The sequence below is a fragment of the Branchiostoma floridae genome, chromosome 12 (assembly GCF_000003815.2).
Source record: "Branchiostoma floridae strain S238N-H82 chromosome 12, Bfl_VNyyK, whole genome shotgun sequence".
Lineage (NCBI taxonomy): Eukaryota > Metazoa > Chordata > Leptocardii > Amphioxiformes > Branchiostomatidae > Branchiostoma > Branchiostoma floridae.
The window spans coordinates 9857821-9874897 of NC_049990.1; the positions used below are offsets into that span (position 1 = coordinate 9857821).

Sequence of the window (17077 nt, forward strand, 5' to 3'; positions counted from 1 at the left end):
TTGACATTGGCCCCTCTAAACCCACAGCACGTTTTGTTGACAGACGTCGAAAGTGTACAGTAGGAAACGTTATAAGTCTCATGTTATGATTTGTTACCACTGAAATTTTATAACTTTGATAACTTCAATGTTCCATAAGGTAACACTGACTTAATTTTATGGACGATATCCGTACACAGTGATTTTCGCCTGTTCTACATGTCACCCAATACCATCCCTGGTCAATCAGAATTTTAAGCTCGCCAGGGAATCAGTTCTCTAGGGTAATTTTCATAAATGTTTCAGGTAAAAATGATTATGATTTATTTTCTACATTTATGCACGAAAATGTCGGAGAAAAACAACTTTACAAAGAAATGTCAATAGATTCGCTCATTAGCGATGACGATGTGTAATCATTGCCAAAATTTGTTTTTCACAAACATTTACGTGCACAAATGTAGACATTAAAATGCATTATTTACTTCAAGTAACACTTTGATAGTGCTCTACTTTGCATCTTGTTTTCAATGTTTGCTAATGCGAACGACTGTGGTATTTAATGTAACATGCACACAATAGTCGGAGTGGGCGTGCATGCAATTACTTTCAAAGACTCTTTTGAAAATTGTAGATATGCTTCAATATGCCACTAGACCCGTTAATTTTGCTCAAAACGTATGAATTAGACCCTTTTGAGCGTTTCTGTGCTTACTACGAACTTTGCCATTAAAAATCGGGGAAAGGTGGGAAACTGTTATTTTTAATTGTAACATCTCTAATAGGTATATTCTAATTAATATCTCCTTACTTTGAAAAATGATCTGTGCACTGTTTTCAATAACTGAAGATGTGTGACGACTTTGAAAAGTACCATTCATCAAATTTGCAGACTAGTAAGCTAGACTTGTAGTTTGTTATTCATCAATATGTTTGGCTTTTATTCTTTAAAATGTAGTGATTGGGCGACAGTCTGATTTCGCTTCAGTCGCCAAACACCGTGCCAGGTGCAGGACGTGTTTTTGCTGTCTAGAAACTTGAGAAACGGCATCAGGTTGGGAGGGACACAGAAGTCCCAGACTAGCGACACAGCAGGTAACAGATATTCCGTTGTCGTTATACCCCCCTCACGTGTAGCGAAAATTGATCGGACGACGAGTCTGCGAGCTCTAAATTAGGAGGAGGCATAACCTTGATGCCGACGAAGAAACGGCAGAGTTCACCCCCCCCCCGCTCCATCCCGTAATGAAGCCTCCTCGTAATTTAGAGCTCGCAGACTCGTCGTCTGATCGATTTTCGCTACATGTGAGGGGGGGTATTATTAAGAGTTTTCTGCACTTAATCCGTACCTCTCTCTTTTTATAATTGTTCGTACGCCCGAACTACTCCTTTGTACGAGTAATTATGCTTCACTGGTCATTTTTTCTTCCAGGCACCATACCCAATTGCAAGAAGATCAGGCTGATCAGCAGGCACGTACGGACGCCGCCGTCAGTATTCTAAACGTGTACGACACCAGAGCAGGTAAAATTCACCCAAGCCCGGTCTTGGAATACTGCCTTCTTGGATTTTCTCCGTAATTGAATTATTATTATTACATTCATAGAAACTGATGGCCATCCTATTTGTTTCAGGACTCATACGTTTTGTAACTTATTTTCATGTTTTAATGGTGTATTGACTATATTCAAGCAACTTCAATGGCTTTGATAATTCACATGTAACTGCTTACATTGTAATTTTCCTACAAGCGCCACACCCATGGAGCAAGATCAGACTGCAGACGCCATTGCTAATATTCCCAACCCAATATACGCCTGCAGTGGAACAGGTATGAAACGTGTTCCTTTCCTGGTTTCGGGATCTTCTATCATTTTTGGTAGAAGTTAAACGGATGGATGTAAGGAAGTAGTGTACATTTGGCTCCTTAACTGTTTATTGTCATTCGCTTTTCTTCTTTATGACTGTGAAGTTTTATTTACGTTTTATGAAACACATGTACATGTACGCTGTTTTATCTTTGCAATAAATAACTTCAAAATGCATGTCCTTTCTTGCGAAACAGCGACTCATGATCAAAGCACATTTTTTCATATTTGCAAAACATAACTTACAGCAACCTATGACCCAAGCACTTACAACAAGGCCAACTGGTCCAGCCGGTGCAAGAAGATCTGGTTGACCGTTGGTGGCCTGGTTGTAGCAGCCATTGCTATTGTACTTCCTTTCTTTGCAGGTCAGTTTCTGTCATTGATACTGCAAGGTTTCCTTCCAGATCATTTGCTCCCTTTTTTCATCCATCCACTCGAATATTTTTCGATAGTACGGTATTAGTACCCAATTTTGCTACAGTGTTAAAATAGCAAGCATAGTTTTTCTTCTCTTTTTTTTTTCATACAGTTAACATGACCGGACTTTCTGAGGAGATTCAAAAGCTTACAGTGCGAATGACGGAGATTGAACGTAAGTAATGTGTCCCACCATCACAAAGCGTTAAAATTTCAAACCTTGACGTAACTGCTGAGTTTTGGTTGGAGTTCCTCTAACATCTTTCATTTCAGGCACTGATTTTAGAGGACCCAAAGGGCCTGCAAGCCTCGGGCCACCAGGACCTCCAGGAGAGAGAGGCATCATCGGGCCTCCTGGGCCTCCGGGAGAAAAGGGGCCCAAAGGGCCAGCTACTCGTGGGCCTCCCGGACCTCCAGGAGAAAAGGGAGCCACGGGGCCGGCTAGCCTTGGGATTACCGGGCCTCCTGGGCCGTCAGGAGAGAAGGGATCCAGAGGACCAGCTACTCGTGGGCCTCCCGGACCTCCAGGAGAAAAGGGAGCCATGGGGCCGGCTGGCCCTGGGATTGTCGGGCCTCCCGGACCACCAGGAGAGAAGGGATCTGTTGGACCTCTTCCGAACGTGCAGAAGGAAGGTTAGGGCTATATTTCCCCAACCACATCAGAACAGTCCCTTCAGATTTTATATACTCGTAGTTAAGACCCTCTTGATCCCTCTTGTCTGGAGCAAACACCTCCAGTCCTCAACTATTTTTCCTATTTAAGTCCTTTACAAAATTGTGAGTGATCGTTGAGACACGTTTTGACTGTATATCACATTCAATGTTTTGAACGCATCTTCTTCAGCATCTTGCCCCAACGGTTACTGGGATGGGAATGCCATCTGCTACAAGACGTTTGACACCCCTATGGACTTCAACGGAGCGGTGAGGACCTGTGAGCAAGACGGCGCCACCCTCGCCATGCCCCGAGACGCCATGTCCAACGTCCTCGTAAGCTTTACCCCTCTGAAGACCACCTGGATTGGCCTGCATGATCGGCGCAAAGAGGGGCACTTCGAGTGGATAGATGGCGCTCCGCTTGGGTTCTACAATCTGTGGGGCCCTGGACAGCCGGATGACGGCCAAGGCAAAGAAGATTGTGTCGAGTTCGCCGTCAATATTAATCAACGTTGGAACGACCTGTCATGCGACCGCCGCCGACCCTTCATATGCCAAGTCGTCCCAGGTACATTTTATCAGTTTTCTCGTCGAGTTCCAAATTTCAAGTTGAAGAAAAAAAATTAAACCTACTCTCCAAGCAGAGGTTAGGCTCCGGCTGTTTTCAAAACTTTTTTAGTCGTTTTTATCGGCCTATTTTGTCCTTTTTCTTGAAGTACGCCAGCCAAATGTTAGGTTTTGACAATACAAGATACAATACAAAATAGAAAGCCCGATAAAAACGACTAAAAATAACGTTACAAAACCAGCCGGAGCCTAACCTCTGCTTGGAGAGTAGTAGAAACAAGATAGGGATAATTGGCAGTGACACTGAATAAGAAGGATGTATGTCACCCGAGACGCCCGGAAGTAAATCTCAGTTTTTTTTTTATCCAGTTGTATTTACTGTATTACCTTTGGACATTACCTGGATGTCTAACCTTCATAGACGAATCTTGTTCATTCCTCCACAGGACGTACCTAGGCGGCAGGCCGATCTCTGGCTGTTGAAAACAGACGTATGTCAGAAGAAGGGACTAAGTAAGAAAGCTGGATACTTCATATATGCAGGGGTAGAATCAGGTGCAGGTAAAGTGTTTCATGGAAGATGACCCCATCATAGGCCTACATCCCCGACTAGCTTCAGCAGAGCACCAAAACAGGCAGGTGAAATCAGAGTTGTTAAAATCAGCGGTTTATGACAAGACTAAACAAGGTGGTTACTTCATTTTTTGACATTTGAAGGATGGACTCTCACAAAATGTTTCATGTATGACGGTCCCACCATAATCACGCAGTTTAGCAACAACGGAGGTACTTAGAGTCAATGTTCTAACGTTGAGCGCCACTGTTGTATTGTTTCCCGACTAACCTCATTAAAACACGAAAAACAGGCAGATGAAAGCTGAGGTTGATAACGGGTTGTGTCAAGGTGGCTTCATGTTGTAGTGGATTTTGTACAGGTAGAAACTGCATGAGACAAAGTGATAAGTGAATGGTGATATAACCATACAAAAGCAATTCACAAACAAAAGATGTAATAACAAACAGTGAACATCAAATTCTAGTATTAATGTAATATTTTAGACCTTCAGAAATGTAAACTGAACCTAAGCGTTAGGCCACTGCAAACAGGTCCCTTGATGACAATCTTCAGTAAAATGCGAGAATAACCAGGTGATATCTGAGGTTGATGAGGCAAGCTGGTTACGACATGTTCTCATGAGTTTTGTACGGGTAGAATCTGGTTCACTCAAAGGGTTACATGAAAGATGACCCTACCGTAGCCAAGGAATCTAGTGATAAAGTATGTACTTAAACTTTTTGTTTAATAAGTCTTATTATTAAAATTATAGTATTCTTAGAGCTACAAATTGAGCTGAATGTAGTCTACAATTCTAACTCTCGTCGCCTTGTTTAGCAGTTCTCAGACTAACCTCAGTAAACACGAAACATGGCAGGTAAAGCTGAGGTTATGGCGGGACTAAGTAAGCAAGATATTATTGCAAGTTCATGCCCGAAGACTAATTGCAAACAAAATAGAGCCGTGGTATAACATAATTGTATACTGAACAAAGAATGAAAATGATACTCATAGATGAATCATATCTGCATGAAATGTTCAGAGCTCTTGTAAATTTTATGCAAATGAATTAAACATTTACATGATTTATGCATGGCGATGTTCATCATTGTCTATCGTACACATGTCACAAGTATAAATTCCCATCAAAAATCCTTTAGCGGGTTTGCAAATTTTGCACATATTATGCTCATATTATCCTCATTTGCATATTTGGTATCTGCTTATGATAATACCTATCATAATTTACATGTGCTACATTTATTGAAGTCTAGTTAGCTAGGGTTAGGGTTAGGGTTAGGGTTAGGGTTAACCTTTAAACACGCATACGAGGGGCGTTCAATAAGTAATGCCCCTGACCCACTTCCAGTTGTCTGATCTAGATGAAATTTTGCATGTGTAATGATTTATATCTCTATGGGTTATGTTGACAAATACAGCTCTGCAATAATTGTGGTTTCTGATGTACAGGTGTTTGAACTAGTCAGGTGTGAAATAGAGCAAGGGGTGAAATGAGCCAGTTGAGTGTCGCGCAGTGATCCGGTTTTTGTATTTGAAAGGACGCACACCAAAGGAGACTTTTGATGAAATGAAAGAAACTTATGGTGATGATGCCCCATCATATGACCTTGTAAAACGCTGTCATCGTGAAATCAAACATGGCCGGAAGTCTGTGAAAACAGCTCCCAGACCTGGTCGTCCCTCTTCTGCCATTGATGAGGCATCTGGTGGAGGACCAACCTGAGGTGTTCTACAAAAACGGTGTCCAGAGCTGCATCAAACAATGGGAGAAATGCATAACTCTGGGAAGTTTCTATGTAGAGAAAGACTAATAACTGTGCCAAGTTTCATTAATCTCCTGCTATGGGGAATGGGTCAGAGGCATTACTTATTGAACGCCCCTCGTATGTCGAGAACAAAGCACCAGTTTTCAAAGCGGTTTTCACCAGTCAACTAAGAACAAGGAGACAACAGTGCCCTTGTTTCCTCTTTAAAAAAGAATGACAATACAAACATGATTGAAATGGCGACGACTGTTTCTTACAGCTGTTTTACCGGAGGTGAACATAAGACTTACCAAGCCTGAGAAAGACAGGAAGCCTTTTACCGAAGCCCACAATAATAGTCAATGACGTTATGACAGGGACGTTCTTATGCCACCTGTTCTGTTTGACTTTGACCTGAGGCTCACGCCAGGTCACAGGTCAAAGTCTACATACGCACCTTGTGGCAGGTAGCGGACTCAGCGGTAAGCGGATAGTTAGTAGCAGCGCACCATTCTCAGCAGGAGCGCACCGTTTCCCCAATATCATGGCAGGTGAGACGTTTACCTGAGTAAAAACTGTTGAAAGGATGGTCTTTCTCATGTATTGTGGCTAGACTGACCTTGCAACTACTCAGCAGCGTCTTGCACGACACTATACCCGAACTATCATTGACGGCGCGGATAAATGCTCTTTCTGCCACCTTATTAGCTAGAACCTCACACTCCGAGGTTCAGGCGCATCTTGTCCAATTAGTAGCCGTAGCTAACAGTGCACCGTATCCCAACATTATGGCAGGTTAAGACGTTTATCTAAGTGTTAAAGGGATCGGGTCTTTCTCGAGTCTTGTGGTCTGAACAATTTGTACAAGTTTAGACTCCATTGCAGTCTTCGGAGCGGGGTTGTTTTTTTTTGGGGGGGGGGGGGCGCAACTTTCAACGTTGGCCGGGTTCTCTTGTGCCGGGAAAGGGAGTTTGCTGTGAAACGTTGAAAATCGCGGACCAACGCCGCCCCCCCCAAAAAACAGCCCCGTTCCGAAGACTGCAGCGGAGTCTAGTACAAGTTAAGCCCAATGTGGGTTGCACGACTGGGTGTCACACTGGCATATTTACTAGTACAGACATCGTGGCTTGCAGGCGATAGGGCATCAGGAGGGTCCTTCGGCCCTAATTAAGCCTTGTCAAAAGCACTGGCCTAGGTGCCATCCTAGGTAGTTTCATGTACAATATATCTAGCACATCACTATCTCAGATATCGTAATCTTATTGCCATGACATCTGTACTTGTAACCTCATCCCCAGATCTCAAGGCAGCGATTGAAACACAAATGCAGAAGCTCCTGGCCTGCTTCAAGGCTAACGACATGAAGGGTGTGGCTAGCCTGTACACGGAAGACTGCAAAGTCATGATACCGGGGATGGACACTCTATATGGCCCTGAGGGTGAGGAAATGTCAAATTATCAAAATCAGAGGACTAGAATATCCCATTATTGTGTCTCCGTCCGTGTATTTGCAACTCTCTCTGCATCTCTGTGTCTGTGTCTTTCTGCCACTGTTTGTCTGCATGTCAATGATCTATGTCTCTCTCTATATATGTATATAAGTGTATGTGTATTAATGTGTGTATGCATATATCTATTCATGTGGTATATACTGTCATTCTCATACAGGACTGTTTAGCCACCTGGGTTGATATCAATTAGGATTTTACCATTGTCAATATTGACCGAAGGAGGCCATATACATGTCTAATATGTTTTTCTGCGTGACAGTGGGTCTCTCTCTCTCTCTCTCTGTATCTCTCTCTTTCTATCTGTCATCTTGTGTTTGTGTGTGTTTGCATGTGTATGCCTGTGTGTGTATGTGTGTGCGTGTATGGGTGTGTGTGTGTGCACGTGTGTGTGTGTGCCTGTCTGTGTGTGTGTGTGTGCGCGCGTGTGTGTATATGTGCGTGGACACAACTGGAGGGTTACGAATTCGAAGTTACCAAGATCATGTTGCCTACAGGCGCAGAGAAGGTGCACGTGGGTCTATGGGCCGGCGGTGTGAGGACAGTGGAGATGAAAACCGACGAAATTGGACCGATGGGCAGTGACGTCATTTACTATCGAGCCGCCTACACTACGAAGGCTGAGGACGGTAGTGTGACTGACGTCGGCAAGTAGGTTAACATGTTTGATGTTCATTTCTTTATATTTCGCCTTACATAAACATTTGCTATGATATAAGAAGCATGGCAAGTTCCTGGCTTGACACTTGTTTGAAATCATTTCTTGGTACTTTACAGGAATATCGTGATTTGGAAGAAAGTTGGCGGAGAATGGTTCCTCTACATTGACATCTTCAACTCAAACAAAGCCTGAAGATACCTTCATGTACATATTATAGAAGTTTATTTGCAAGTTCGTGCCCGAGGGCTAATTGCAAGTACATGTACATGGTATACACATAGTGACAATGGACAGTCAGAAACAATATTCTAATCTAATACTAGTGATGGCTATTTCTAAACAGGTTGGGTTTGACTTCTTTTTTGGAAGCAGAGGGAGACGAAAAGCCCTTAAGAAAGAAGATCTACGACTAAAAGACTGTCACGAAAATAAGTTCACGAATAACCAACTAGAAACCAGGAATAGCACTGCATTGCCTTTGACAATGTGCAAGTACCAGCCTTAGAGCTTATTAATGATAGATACTTTGCCACAATAAATGGCGGTTAAGCTTAAAAGTTTTCTGGAATTTGTTCATTGACATGTGCTTCCCATTCGACCTCACTACAAGCTTTTCTGACAAGCTTGGCCGGAAACTTAAGACATCGAAACTTTTACAATATAGAAATAGGAAAAGGATCGTTGTTTTATGTACACTAAGCTTGCGACTGTGGTCTGATCTTCATGGACACCGACTTCAGGGATTGCGTCATGAGTCCCCACAGCACCCCCTGGCTGTGCAGACAGGAACTGCCGCAGTTGCCTAGGTAACGGCCGTTCAGCAGGGCCGATCCGCAGGCCCGGAACCACCAGCCTGCCTTCCCGCGGTGCTGCGAGCAGCTCCCCCGCAACACGTCGTGATCCCTGTCGATGGTGGAGAAACTCATCCCGTTGTTGATGGTCATGGAGTCCCCCGCGTTGCCTTGGTAACCGGACACCTCTAGGCGGTAGTTCTGCTCCTGATCATCAACTCTGGGGAAACCGATCAAAAGTGACGTTTAGTAACGGCCCAGGGAAACCTGTGGAAGATGCTTGTGGAGATAGAAGCACACGGTAGCACACTGATATACACGACAGTAGTGACGCTTCTAGATAGCTTGGATACCAGACTCCATGCAGCCAGATCTTCAAAATGTCTATCACGATTGTATCCAGGCTAGCTTTTAGACTACCAGCGTGTACAAAACTAGGTACAGCATAAGGCAGTCGGAGAAGACAAATTTGGGACCAGCGTAAGGGACATACAGACATGCGTACACAGACAAGCCCAAAATAACTGGAGAGTACAAAGAAATGAGCAAAATTGTGACGTAGAAGACATGCACACACTAGGTAAGACAAGTGTCCACAGCTTGTCTTTGTTCCCATCTAATATGGTAACGATAACCTTGAAGCGACGTGACCATACCTGAAGGTGCTGTACTCTGCGAAGCGTCTTTGTCCTTCAAAGTCCTCAAGGTCAATCCTCAATCGGTAGTCTTTCTGTTCTGTCAGAAAGTGAATGATGTCGTTCCCAAGCCAGTATTCCCCGTTCTTGTTCCCAAAGCCCTGTCTGTACTCCTCCCAGGTCCGGTTAAAGGGAACCGACCCGTCCTGCCGCCGCTGGATCACAGTCCACCCACCCCCTGTGCGACACGGCACCAGAATCTAGTCCTCTATTATTGTTCAAGTAAACTAAACTAAACTTAACTAAACTAAACTAAACCTAACTTAACTTAGCCCAAGAGGACCTAAAGAACAGAATGAGCATCAAACTGTAGAGGCAAGGAAATGTTCTAATAAAAAGTGCTAGCTTGACAATGTATACATTTGTACATATATGAACTAGTCTTTTTTCATTGATGACCTGTACATAACGCAGTGCCAGTGGGCATACATAACGTTATCATTCATTTAACGCCCCATCTTTGTAACGTATAGAGGATAAGCGATGCTGTTGATCTTTAATTTAAAATCTATTGATGCTCCTAGATCAGACAACGAACTACCTTCGTTGATGTTATCAAGCCACATCAACACGAATGTATACCGGAAAGTGCACAGGGCCTTACCCGCAGTCTGCATGTCACAGTAGACTTCCATCTCTAAAGCCGGGTTCAGATGCACGTTGTAAACCCCACTTGCTGTGGTCCCGGAGCGGAGAAGTGATGAACAGTCTGTAGAGAAATCCAGGAAAACCGATCATTACAGGTACCGTTACTATCTCTAACGTTACGTTAATTAAGACAAGAAAAACTGCACCACGAACTTTGTTTCCGCTCCAACACTTTTAGAGTACCTCACCACTTCACCAGCCGGTGTTAGATGAAGTTTCCTTTCCTTTATTCCTTTATTTCGATACCCTTTAGCCCTTAGGGCTAGTCTACCAGGGTTCATATGAAACAATGAAACATACATAAACAAACGAAAATACATACACAAACATACATGTATATATACAGGCAGATAATAATAGATACACAATCATTAAAAAAAAAAAACTATTGGCTTGAGAAGACTTGATACATTGCCTTTTTAAAGCGTGAGATGTTGGGCAGGGATTTGATGTAAGGTGGTAGGTCATTCCAAAGACTGATGGCACGGTAGAGAAAAGTTCGCTTTTTTGAGTTTGTTTTTGGCTTAGGGAGTTTAAAACTGAAGGAGTTGGATAATCTAGTTGAATATGTGTGGGTAGAATGGACAGGGACGATGGAGCTGTAAATGTTATGGGGCTCCTTACTGACAAGTATTCTGAAAAACATAGTCAACGTGCTGATGGCGAATCTTTCTCGTACCATGGGCCAACCCAAGTCTGAATGCATTTGCTTAACATGTGTTTCTAGTGGACATTTAAGCACCAATCTACAGGCTCTGTTCTGTACAACCTGGAGCTTTCGAGCATTCGATTCAGACATGTTTGCTAGAACTGGGAGACAGTACTGTGCTACTGATAATACAAGTGCGCATAAAACAACCTTGCAGACTTCATAAGACATGGCCCATGCGTGCCTTCTCACAAGGGCGATATTCCTTGATTGTTTGGCAACAACATTATTGATATGCAAATCCCATGTAAGTGACTGATCCATGTGCAGCCCCAACAAAACCGTCTCTTTCACCTGTTCAATACTTCTAGTTCCAATAACCAAATTCAGTGAGGTTGAAGGTAGAAGAGCCAGTTTTCGAGGAGATCCAAAAAGCATGCACTTAGTCTTAAGGACATTCATCACAAGTTTGTTGTTCTTTACCCATTCTACAATCTTATTGAGGTCAGGCTGCAAGACAGCAGCAATCTCAGCTATGGACTTAGCGGCTTTGTACATACTTGTATCATCTGCATACATTTCAGTTGTGCTATTTGAAACTGACAAAGGTAAATCATTGGTGAAAAGTGTGAAAATAAGAGGGCCTAAACAACTTCCTTGGGGAACGCCACATTCAAGTACAGATGGTTCCGAAAAGTGCCCGTTAATATACACTACCTGCGTTCTGGCATGAAGATAACTTCTCATCCAAGCTAAAGGGCCTGAACTGAAACCATAGGATTGTAATTTTGTCAACAAGAGCTCATGGTCAACTAAATCGAATGCGGCACTGAAGTCGATATAAACAACCCCTACCATTTCGCCTTTATCCATAGCGGAGAGCCAATCATCCGTCATTCGTAATAAAGCAGTTGTCGTGGAATGATTTGGTCTATAGGCATGTTGGAAAGGTGTTACAATATCATTCAGTGCTGCATACTGCCAGATTTGATTGTGTACAACTTTTTCCAATACCTTACTCAAAGTAGGCAATAGGCTAATAGGCCTGCTGTTATTACCGGTAAGTGGTATTCTGGTGTTCTTACGTAAGGGGCACACCTTAGCTCTCTTCCATTGGCTAGGAAAACAGCTGTTCATAAGTGACTGATTACAAATATGCCTTACAGGTGATGCAATATACACAGCTGATAATCTAACTAATTTGTTTTCGAGTTGATCAATACCACATGTGGATGACATCGGTATGTCTAACAGTAACCTAAGTATCTCATCATCACTGACTGGGTGGAACTGAAAACAACATGACTTATCCGACATAATTTGTTGATCAATAGGGACAGTGACAGGTGCGTTTTGAGACTCCAGGTTTTTCCTGTAAGTCTCGGTTTTAGTCTTGAAATAATCATTAAAGTAATTGGCAATTTGACGAGGTTTAACTATGTTCTGGCCATTCACTTCCACACATGTTGGATATTGACACTTGGACCTACCTAATAATGAGTTAGTTAACTTCCATACATATTTTGGGTCATTAGAATTCTCAGACATCTTAGATTTGAAGTAGTGTTCCTTTTTCTTCCGGTTTAACTTAACTACATAGTTTCTGAGTTTCTTGTAGATCTCCCTGTCAGAAGGTAGGCCGTAAAGATCAGCTGCTGTTTTAGCTTCATCCCGCATGGCCATGGCCTCCCTCAACTCTGCATCCAGCCAAGGTGCGGAGTTAGCGCGGACTGTGAAGCGTCGAACAGGAGCATGGAAGTCAGCCACTGTGTTGAAGAGAAGCATGAATACATCTAAAGCGTCGTCCACATCCTCGAACAGTTCAACAAGATCCCATGGAAGGCTCGCAATGTCACTGATGAAGTCCGCAGAATTAAATCCTTTGTAACTCCTTTTGAACTCCGATCGAGGTGGTTGCTTTGGTAGTTTGGTGTTTTTTGTAATGTACACAATGTCGTGGTCAGTACATCCCCAGCATTTTGTGTTGGCTCTATTGTACTTCTCAGGTGACGTGACGAAGATGAGGTCGATACATGTGGCAGACATATGTCCATGTCTGTTTGAACACTTGCGAGTGGGTACATCTACGACTTGAGACAAGTTGCACGACCTAGCTGCGTTAGAAAGATCGTCTTGCAGAGAAGATCTATTGTTCCAGTCAATGTTGAAATCCCCCAACATACAGATTTCCATGCCCTCTCTGCTTGCTCTTTCCATGCTCAATAGGAGAGAATCAAAGTATGCCCTGTCAGCACTGGGGGGTCTATAAACAACGGCAATCAGTATCGGTTTAGAGAAGGGCAAGTGTACTTGCACCCAGAGGGTTTCAATGCCAGGTGCGGTTAAGTCACTGCGGATTTTGTTTGGTATGTGACTCCGGACGTAGAGCCCAACCCCTCCTCCTCTCCCGTTTCTGTCGAGTCGGTGAAAGTCGTAGTTAAGAGTCTGAACCTCACCGTCTAAGACACTGGCGTCGAGGTGAGTCTCGCTCACGGCGAGAATGTGCAGGTTGTTGTTGTTGAGTAAGTGTTCCACTTCACTCACCTTGTTACGGAGACTGCAGATGTTTATGTGAGCTATATGCAGTCCTTTCTTCCTCAAGCCGAGGTCAGGAGAGTCACGATTACCAGCCATTTCCAGTAGGAGGAACAAGAATACTGACAGTAAACGCACTTCCATGACGACGAAGTCTGGAGGGTGGGAGGGGGTTGCTCTTGTGACTCACAGCAGCAAGCAACAAAAGTCTTCACAAACCACCAATAAAGTTAAAATGAACGAACAAATACTTTAAAAACAACCTGCTACGTTAGATGTGGAAACCATGGGCTTTAAGGAGCCACCTACAGCTAGGATGATGGCAGATTCGGGGCCTCACTGTAGGAGCTCTCCAAAAAGCGCCATGTTGGCAGGCATACATATGCAAAATGCAGTTTTAATGCTAGTCAATGCAGTTTTAATGCTAGTCAATGCATTATTCTATGATCATCGTGTCTGGCACGGTGCTTACCTTCTATCTCATACGCCTCACTCTCATCAGTCTCTTGGGTCTCCTCTGCAGTGCTCGCACCTGGACGTTCTGCCCTTTCTGTAGACGCCTGGACCAGGGAGTAGATCCCTTCCGTGTTGCGGCGGATCTGTTTGAAATTCTCCTTCTCCTGGAGCAGCACCTTAGTAAGGCTAGAGTACACCTTGAGGTAGGACAAAAATGTGAAAGCAGGATCCCATACCTCCGTAAAAGTTTTGTGAACTGTTTCACTCATTATTGTAAATTTCTCGCTAAATTTGTAATAATGTATTTTCCTGCCTATGCCACTTCAGACCCGGGCCAAGACAACCTCAGAAGTTCCACTTTTACTCACGTCGTCCTCGTAAATTTGACTGGGCCACCCGCACTTCATGCCACCCAGCTGAAACGATTTTCAAAACCCCGGGACAACCTGAGCCTGGACCTATAAGAACAAACTTGAACGCCGAGACAAGCAAACAAAGCGAAAACAATACCTACGTCTTGAAGGAGGTAATGATGCTGCAATGTAGTATAGGGAGTGAAAACTGATAAATATGTTATTAGAAATGTGCTTCGATCGAAGAAATACGTGTCAAACAATGTACTCTGAATGAGTCTTTGTATACTACTAACCTGAACTTGATCTTTCTGGAACTGTTTCTCAATAGTCTCCAGTGTGTTCTCTGTTCTTGCGAGCCGTGCAGTCAAGTCATCCACGGCTGCTTTCAGGTCCTGCAAATTTACAGCACTAGCTAACGTATATTGTTCAGAGCATCATTCGTACATTGACACATTTATCATATTTATGAAGTTCTTAACACCGAGAATTTGACTGATACATATGCGCACTGCCCTCATGTTTTTGTGTTGTTTCCTGTGGTGCCCCCTGGCCGTTGTTAAAATAATAAGCCATTACAAGACAAAACTGAAGCCTCATCATGTCTTAAAACACGCAAGACACAAAATAGAATGCAATGTGGGGAGAAGTGCCATGCTTTACAGAAGAGCGGGGAAGACGATATTGTCAGTGAAGTGGTATTATGTTTTGTCTTGAAGTATTATGTCTTTTCTTGAAGATAAAACTGTCAGGAATGGACCGGGAGAGTAAAAATAAAACGGTGAGAATAAATGTTATTGTGTCTTAAGGACAAACCTGTACGAATTACGGCAAGAGTGAAATTTTATCATGTCTTAAAGGCAACCCCATAAAAGAAGACGATGGAAATAGAATGTTACCCTATCTTTAAGAAAAACCTGTAAGAAGACGATGAGAGTAAAATGTTACCATGTCTTAAAGGCAAGCCTGTAAGAATAAGGCGGCGATAGTAAAATGTTATCATATAAGACAAACCTGTAAGAAGAAGACGGTGTCCTTCCCTCCCGGACAGGCCTCCGGGTCAGTTTTCGGCACCACCACGGTGTGCGCGCATTGCTCCAGCCCGCCGCGCCAGATGTGAACAGTCCCACCTGAGGTTGAATTACCGCCATCGACGGCAGAATCCCCTTGTGCTACGCGCAGATTGATACAGAAAACAGCTAGAAGAAACCCGGTGAAAGCCATGGCGTTCACTCTTTGGCATCACCGTGGTAGATGTGAGATTTGCCCGGTATATTTTCCGACATCCGGGAAGCCGGCCCCTCGTCTGTTTCCGTTGACAGGTCAGGCCACACAAGCTTACTGAGCCGATATGGATGGCATTGTTCTATAGTATGGGATACTGTAATGTGACAATGTAATAAAGTAAAGATCAGCGCACACGTCTTTGACACAATAAGTCTAATCGCGTGCGTATTCATAACTGTTTGTGTCAACTAACGATTGTCCCGGCCGTCCCGAAAATTATATAAAGGTCAAGAGTTGTTGTATGTACTGCAAGATTGTTTAATTTAGATAATTTCCCCGAACAAAAAACATTGGAAGCGGGGTTTGAAGTAACGTTAACATTAGTGTGTTTTCTGAAAAGTAGGACCTTAGTTGTTAACTTGCCACAAATTTTATTCCACTTCAATGACCCAATAACAACAGTGTCGGTACAATCAAGGAGGTCCCTCTTTTTAACCTCCTTAGCACAATGTATGAATTTCTCTCCACAGAGGCTCAGATATAACTAAACACATAACATGTTCTGATGAATTAACCATACATACAGACAGGAGGCACGGCAATTCGGGGAACGGAGGGTTAAAATACACTACGCAAAGTTGCAGTGATAGTACAGAAAACGTCCATTTTTGGCGGCACCTCAGGTACGGAGCTTTTATTCCATAGACTTCAACAGATACCCTTTTACTACCATATCGTTCAAGCTAAGGGACATCACTGTTTACATACATAACGTTATTAATGTGTTGTATTTGTACACCGACCTGAACGGTAAATCAATATAACAGTTAGAATATCGGTACAACTGTACTCATGTAGGAAGTTAATGGTTTATCTTTGTATGTACACTTTTCTATCATAAATCAATCATAACAAGGTGGTAGAGTTACTTATTGTCAGAAGAATCTTCGCTGCAGATAAAGCACTGTCTTTTCTTCCTTTTTACATCATATTACACAAAAAAGTTCACGAACGAACACAAAAATTGGAGAAACAATTTTGTTCATTTATTACCATCTGAAGTATTGATGAAAAGGTGTATCAGAGTTACAAAGTATGCTCTTACTTTAAAACAAATGTAGGGAGGGAGCTTGTAAATTGCACAAAGGCATGTATATGTATGGCACAGTTAACATCTTCAAATACACATAAATAATCCAAGTATTGTGTTCCTGCCTGGAATCAAGAGATCAGTGTACAACAGTAGCCTTGTCACCTGCAGCCATAATACTGGTACCCGCATTTACATTAATTTTATGTTACAATACAATACTGATGAGGCAGCTACAATGGTTCTTTGATTTTTGCAAGAAATTAAAGAACCAGGCAAGTAAAATGTATCCTGTGGCAGAGTCAATGCTGTATGTACTAAAAAGGTGGGCAACCTCAGCAAAATGAGGACAAAGCATGACACATTTTCGTTAGCTAGTATGTACTACAGGGGCCATAGAGACAACATACAATGCTGGTGTTTACATGAAGTGGCAAAACATCAAAACTAGGAAAACAAGCCATTTTAGGGCATTCTTCAACTGTCTGTGCCAAAAGCTGCATTTTTAGGTTAATACATATCCTTAATGGTACAATATCCTGACTGGTCTTTTTTTGCTCTCAGAGATTACAAGAATATGAAGCAAGAAAATCTGAGAAACAAGATGTCGAATTGTTGTAGCCTAAGCCATTATTAGTCTAAAAGATAAAC

General features: G+C 42.9%; 3 protein-coding genes across 3 annotated transcripts; 2 read left to right on the forward strand and 1 right to left on the reverse strand.

The window, feature by feature from the left end:
- Window positions 1-1740: 1740 nt before the first annotated feature.
- On the forward strand, window positions 1741-3948 carry LOC118426958 (collectin-12-like). Its single transcript, XM_035836590.1, has 5 exons — window positions 1741-1810; window positions 2096-2215; window positions 2541-2900; window positions 3112-3492; window positions 3938-3948. The coding sequence occupies exons 1-5, from the start codon at window positions 1741-1743 to the stop codon at window positions 3946-3948; spliced, it is 942 nt and encodes a 313-aa protein (XP_035692483.1).
- Window positions 3949-6284: 2336 nt separating this feature from the next.
- On the forward strand, window positions 6285-8193 carry LOC118428196. Its single transcript, XM_035838201.1, has 4 exons — window positions 6285-6364; window positions 7112-7252; window positions 7819-7972; window positions 8099-8193. Exons 1-4 carry the CDS (start codon window positions 6358-6360, stop codon window positions 8172-8174), a joined length of 378 nt encoding a protein of 125 aa, XP_035694094.1. The 5' UTR covers window positions 6285-6357; the 3' UTR covers window positions 8175-8193.
- Window positions 8194-8378: 185 nt separating this feature from the next.
- On the reverse strand, window positions 8379-10169 carry LOC118427718 (angiopoietin-related protein 2-like). The gene is made up of 3 exons (XM_035837632.1): window positions 10073-10169; window positions 9430-9646; window positions 8379-8993 (listed from the first exon to the last, which is right to left on the reverse strand). The coding sequence occupies exons 1-3, from the start codon at window positions 10101-10103 to the stop codon at window positions 8678-8680; spliced, it is 564 nt and encodes a 187-aa protein (XP_035693525.1). The 5' UTR covers window positions 10104-10169; the 3' UTR covers window positions 8379-8677.
- Between the last annotated feature and the right edge of the window lie 6908 nt (window positions 10170-17077).

Coding starts and splice junctions, on each gene's coding strand:
- LOC118428196 (XM_035838201.1), top strand. Junction 7,253..7,818: donor CACTCTATATGGCCCTGAGG/GTGAGGAAATGT, acceptor TGTTGCCTACAG/GCGCAGAGAAGGTGCACGTG. Junction 7,973..8,098: donor AGTGTGACTGACGTCGGCAA/GTAGGTTAACAT, acceptor GGTACTTTACAG/GAATATCGTGATTTGGAAGA.
- LOC118426958 (XM_035836590.1), top strand. CDS start 1,741: ATGGAGCAAGATCAGACTGCAGACGCCATTGCTAATATTCCCAACCCA. Junction 1,811..2,095: donor ATACGCCTGCAGTGGAACAG/GTATGAAACGTG, acceptor CATAACTTACAG/CAACCTATGACCCAAGCACT. Junction 2,901..3,111: donor TCCGAACGTGCAGAAGGAAG/GTTAGGGCTATA, acceptor CATCTTCTTCAG/CATCTTGCCCCAACGGTTAC.
- LOC118427718 (XM_035837632.1), bottom strand. CDS start 10,103: ATGGAAGTCTACTGTGACATGCAGACTGCGG. Junction 9,647..10,072: donor CTGTGACATGCAGACTGCGG/GTAAGGCCCTGT, acceptor CGTGTCGCACAG/GGGGTGGGTGGACTGTGATC. Junction 8,994..9,429: donor GCAGAGTACAGCACCTTCAG/GTATGGTCACGT, acceptor CGGTTTCCCCAG/AGTTGATGATCAGGAGCAGA.